Genomic DNA, 5,530 nt, shown 5'->3' on the forward strand with positions numbered 1-5,530 from the left:
CCTCAGCAATTTAGCGCAAAGTAGATAACAGAGGTGTTAAAATGTCTTTGTTTCCGTTCAACATTAATTTTCCTGACTGTTGAACTGTAAATATAAGGAACTGCAAGAAAAAGAAACTGTAGAAAGCAGTATTCTTAGGGTTTTTTTTAAAACAAACACAATAAAAATATTTGTGATGCGGTCTTAAAATTTGTCTAGCTCTTTATTGCGACATGGTAACATATAGTAACAGTGAATTCTCTGGGCTATTTAAAAAGAGAATTCATTAAACAATTTCTGTCTTGAAAGAAACTATTAGCCCAGTCCAATATTTGTATTTTTAGAATTTCAGGTTGACAGCTGCACCCCATTCAGACAACAATCCAAGCAAAACCACGAATACTATCTTCCACTGTAACATACAAGAAGCAAAGGGAAGAAAAAATAAATTAATCTCAAGGCGGAGGAAAGACTTTACACACAAATGGTGTGAAAGTCACATACAAATGCAGAGGTTGGGGAAGGAGGGAGGACGAGGGGAAACTAACCAAAAAAAAAAACAAAACAAAACAAAACCCAGCACTCGAATCTAAAACCCAAATGCAGCAAAGGAAAAGAAAAGGAATAAGCCAATGGGAGACCTGAAGGTGAAATACAAAGGAAGGAAAATCTCCTTTGCTCTAATTTGCAGACTAGTGATTGTCTGAAGGAGTTCAGCTCCCTGTCACCTAATCTCTTCCCTTGGCGGCTTGTTAACGTTTGGCATAGGGTCTCTGTTCAGAGAACATTATACATTCGACATTCAAAAAGCCTCCTTACATATACATCACTTGCTAATTTCGTCAGTGTGTGCACATTTCAGCAACTGATAATAGGACATTGTTAGTTAAAGGACAAATAGCTCTGACCCACAAACTGACAGGATCTTTTTTTTCTGCCAGTTTCCGTCTGTCTCTTAGAAATAAAAGTTGGGAGGAAGGAGGAGACGAAATATTGGATTTCTGCTAAAAAACGAAGGGTTTATATTACTGAGACAGGGAAAGAGGTAAAGAATGCAATTAAACCAAGAAAGTAATGTACAATATGTCACTGTACTTTATGGCAAAAACAGTTTTCTTGATTCTAGAAATAACTGGATAATACTGTTGAGTTGCTATCTGGAAACCCTTTTAGTTGGTTGTTGAACAATCTGGTAAAGCATAAATCTTGACTTTGTATTATGCACACAAGACATTTTATTATCAGCAATTTTTCTTTCAAGTATTTCAGATTTTACTTTTCAGTCATATATAATTGGGCATAAAGATTTTGCTGTGGTTTGGAGAAGTTCTGCCCCTTGGTAGGTTATCTGGCCATAGAAAATAAAGTCCTAGTTCATTTCTATGGTATATTGTAGAAAGTAGTGTATATCAGTTTTTGCCTTGATTGTGCAGAAGCCTAAATTCCTCCTTAAGCAAACACATCACTAGTGGTTCCCCCCCCCTTCTTCTTCTTTCCTGTTTTATCTTGGAATGTAAATCCTTCAAAGACTGAGCTATTTTTAGTCTTTTCCCCCATAGGTGTCCACTTATGGGAGAGAACACGATTAAATAAACGTTGTATGTAAGTACTTTAACCTTATGTGAGCCCATGAAAGGGGCATATGATTTATAAACCTGAGATGCAGCTTTATCTTGTTAAAGGTACTTCTTCCCGCTGGTCCATGGATACTGAGGTTGCTTTGCTCAGCACCGAGGGTGTGAAAGTGAGAAAAGAGTCAGTCCTGGTTGTGGCTGAACAGGTAAAGTCTGATCCTGAAGGTCTCTGTGCCAGTCCATTGGACTGGCTGCTGTGGCAAGCCAAGCATGAGCAAGGGCTGCCTCCAGCACTACTGAGTCCATGAGTTGGGGCAGGGTAAAGAGAAGGATGCCTGAATGCACAGAGCAGTTCTGGTCTAGGGTAAGGATGAGAGAGGACCCTAAAGGTGTCAAGTGGTCTCAGAGGGGTACTGAAAGGGGTGGCAGCAGAGGCCGAGGTGGCACCAATGCCCATGTGGGAGTAGTAAGGAAGGGGCAGGTGGGATGGGAAGGGGTAGGGAAGATTGCCAGTTGCCGCTGCATGACTCATCATGTACGTGTAAAAAGCCGGATCTGCTGGGTGAGGCCAGGTCATGGCCAAACGCTGCCTCTTGTCCTTCATCCTGCGGTTCTGGAACCAGACCTGGGAGAGACAGAGGAAAGAGAGAACGCTCTTAAAACCTGCACACGGTCGGGCAGGCAGAAAGGCCATGCCGGAAGATGCATTTTGGACACAACTGTGTGTTCCGTCTGTTCTTGCCTCAGTCTGCGAGACACACACACACCAAAGTCCTGGCTGGTACATTCGTTTCCCACAGTGAAAACATTGGGTGCAGAGGTTGGTTTGTTGGCGAACCAGAGCTAACCCACTATTTTAACTATATGGGTTAAACTGGCAAAATAAAAATATATCGTTCAAATAATGAGCTGTCATCAAGTAAAAGCTACAATTTGTCCATGTAAAAGTTGCTATAAATCTAGAGGGAGATCCAAAGTGGTGGCCTTTTTGTAGACACTTTTTTCTTTCTGACTTCAGAATTGCTCTCCTACTGTGCTTGCTGTGGAGTTCCACATACGCCAAACAAGTGTATCTACTGCCTAGAAGCACTGCATCCTTCACAGCATCTTGTGAACTCCCCTGGGGCATTTGCTGTTCAGTTTGTGTTTTATTTCACGTGGCAAACGGTTGAAACGTTTATGTTAAATGCTCATTATTTAAAATTTCCCAGAGTGTAAAGGGAACGAATTCTTAAAATCAGGGGAAAAGAAGAGTAAAAACACTTAGAGGCTGGCTGTCAGAGGCCGCGCTTGCCTGATCGCCGATAACTTGTCTTAAAAGCTACCGAGCGCTGCTTTTTGTGCAGAAGGTAGCAGGGCGCAGCCGGGAAATGTTTGTTCTACTGAAAGCGCTTCCCAGCGTTTTGCAAGGAAGCCTGGCCGTTTAGATTTATATCGTGCTAATTGAAAACATGCCCAAGCGGTGTGTACCTTGATGGTGGTTTCTGGCAGATTTAAAGCAGCTGCCAGTTCACATCTTCTGGGCCTGGACACGTAGTTCTCCCGGTAGAATTCCTTCTCCAGCCGGGCTATCTGCTCGCGGGTGAAGGCGGTACGGTAGCGGCGCATCTGATCGCTGGCGTTGCAGGCCAGCGAACCCTGGGAGCCGCCGCTGCCTCCGCTGCCCTTGGGGGGCTCCCCCCCGCTGCTGGGGCTGCCACCGGCCAAAGCCTCCGAGCACGGCCCTGCACAGTGGAGGAGCCGAGAGCAGAGACACACGCGTGATACATAGACCGGGGGGGGGGGTCGCCCCCCGCCCGCTTCCCCATCGATCCCCTGCTCCCGCTGCTGTTGCCCCCCTTCCTCCTCCCTCCAACACAGGACAGTATCCACAGCATCCTCAGTTCACAGGCGCAGCCCTGCGGATGCTGGGGGCACTGACCCCCAGCTGCCTGGGCACATAGGGCGAAGGGAGTGGGGCATTTACTTGGTGTTTACTTTCTGGAAGTAAGGAAGTGTGATCTCTCCAGCTCCCTCCTCGGATCCTACACGGGGTTCTTACTGGTTGCGGTGCTTCCTTTCCGCATTGTGTGCGGTAGGAGCTGAGCTCCTCAGCACCCAGTTTAAATATCAAGCTATGGCACCCCCCTCGCCAATTGCGTGTTTTCTTTTTGTGGGTGTGGGTGTCCGTTCCCACCCCAGTCATCGGCACCGTACAGTGCAATAGCCATAGCCAGCATCCCCGGCAGCAAACCAATGGCAAACGGCCTGGACGGAGACATGGCAGCAGGCAGAGCTCCTTCCTTACCGGAGGTGAGGGTGGAGATTTTGGGGACCCTTCCCTCAGAGTTAATATCCCCTCATGTTAAGTTTAAATAAAGCTCCTGGGCAAACTGAAGGGGAAACGACCGTCTTCTGTGCCCAGTCTCCCAACTTCTAGGGACAGAAAAGAAAAGGAGCTGATTTGTTTTTCTTGTGGGGTGGAAGGAGGGGAGAAGGGGGTGGGGTAGCAGAAGAAAAAGGCCTGGACGCTGCATTTGCTTTCAAATGCAGCCAGTTCTCATTGTGCCTGAGACCAAAGGCAATTAAATCATTGGGACCATTTCCGAGCTGGCGCCACCGGGACATGGAAGTGACAAGGTAATTTGGACCTTTAACCAACGTGCAAACAGGGACCTACTGCTGCAGCTTTGGCAGCCAGGAGTCTGCAGCGATTTTACGGTCTTTATGGCTGCTTCCGTGCTCATCCAAACACATTTCACCCTGCTCTCTGCCCGCAGTTACACAAATCGTTTGATCTTGCAAAGCCCAGGGAAGGTTGCTTTCAACCCTTGAAAAACGCACACAAAACGTTGGGGGGAGGGCGAAGGGAAAGAGGGGCTTCCTAGTGCATGCACTATGGAGGAAAAGGCTCGCAGACTGGGTGTGAATTAGAATAAAGTCTTGCTGCAGGAAAACTTGCAAAGGCAACGATATGTTTAAGTGAGGATGCGATTTCACTCACTCTGTTAAGTCATCAGGACTCTTCAGAGCCATATGCGCCTCTGGGTGCGTAACAGCCACATCTGCAAACCCTACTGTTCCATGCAGAACAAATGCACAAAAAGGAAACGAATTCGGGTACAAAACACCCCTACTCCCGGCCGGTCACTAAAACAAACTGAAGCCTAACAGATATTCCAGGCTCAAGGACACTAGTCACCCAGCTTGGCCGGCGCCCGAGCGCGGGGAAGGGAAGGGGGAAGCAAAGGGGAGTGGTGGGTACCTTTGCTGGGCTGGTACTCGGCGTTTCCCGTGGCGCAGTCCGGGGTGCAGCTCACCTCGATTTCCTCATAGAAATCCGACTCGGTGTCCGAGCTGCTCTGTTGCCCTTTGCTAGAGATGGGCTCCGAGGCGAGCTGCTGTCCGGCCGAGAGCAGAGCTGCTGCCGCCGCCGAGCGACTCTCCGGGACCGTCCCTGTCCCTGGCAGCACTTCCACCTCCTCCTCTCCTCGTCCCCTTTCTCGGGAGGATAAGGGGCCAGATCTGGGGCTCAGGCAACTCCGATGGATCATCTTGTCCTGCGGTTCTTGGACTGGGCTTCCCACTGCTTCTGACAAATTAGAGACTCTCTTGCCAACAAGAGTGCCAAGTTGACCTCCTTCCAGAAACATCACCATATCCTTTCTGGGTTCCATTGTGGTTTTCTTCCCCCCCAAAAATCCAAGTTCCCCTCCCCCCCACCCCCCCGCGCCTCCCGCCCCAATCCTGCGCAACGCACAGCCCAGTGCAGCGGAGCCCGCGGTGAGATAGGGTGACCTTGTGATGCGAACGCTACACTGTGCTGTGCCGGCTCTGGGAGGGATCACCATTGCCCTCTTCTTTCTAAGCTGTCATCCTTAATGGTGCAATCGTCATTACAGTACCACCGGTGACGCCACACATTGATTGCTGGGGGATAAATAGAAACGTCTGCCACTGCAGAGATGAAAGGAAGAGCCGGAGCTAATGGCTAGTGG

General features: G+C 48.5%; 1 protein-coding gene across 2 annotated transcripts; it reads right to left on the reverse strand.

Moving 5' to 3' along the window:
- Nucleotides 1-1,647: 1,647 nt before the first annotated feature.
- Nucleotides 1,648-5,209, reverse strand: EVX1 (even-skipped homeobox 1). 2 transcript variants are annotated; one of them, XM_077809321.1, is made up of 3 exons: nt 4,806-5,209; nt 3,024-3,288; nt 1,648-2,178 (listed from the first exon to the last, which is right to left on the reverse strand). In XM_077809321.1, exons 1-3 carry the CDS (start codon nt 5,207-5,209, stop codon nt 1,648-1,650), a joined length of 1,200 nt encoding a protein of 399 aa, XP_077665447.1. The 2 variants fall into 2 exon arrangements, with proteins under 2 accessions (XP_077665447.1, XP_077665448.1); XM_077809322.1 differs by having other exon boundaries at nt 3,024-3,277; nt 4,798-5,209.
- Nucleotides 5,210-5,530: the final 321 nt, after the last annotated feature.

This window comes from Eretmochelys imbricata, chromosome 2 (genome assembly GCF_965152235.1).
Source record: "Eretmochelys imbricata isolate rEreImb1 chromosome 2, rEreImb1.hap1, whole genome shotgun sequence".
NCBI classification, from domain to species: domain Eukaryota; kingdom Metazoa; phylum Chordata; order Testudines; family Cheloniidae; genus Eretmochelys; species Eretmochelys imbricata.

What these genes read in the sequence shown, in the direction of transcription:
- EVX1 (XM_077809321.1), bottom strand. Translation starts at nt 5,209, where the DNA reads ATGGAACCCAGAAAGGATATGGTGATGTTTCTGGAAGGAGGTCAACTT. An exon ending in GGAAACGCCGAGTACCAGCC is followed by an intron (nt 3,289 to 4,805) that starts CAGCAAAGGTAC and finishes CTCTCGGCTCCT; the next exon opens with CCACTGTGCAGGGCCGTGCT. An exon ending in TGCCAGAAACCACCATCAAG is followed by an intron (nt 2,179 to 3,023) that starts GTACACACCGCT and finishes TGTCTCTCCCAG; the next exon opens with GTCTGGTTCCAGAACCGCAG.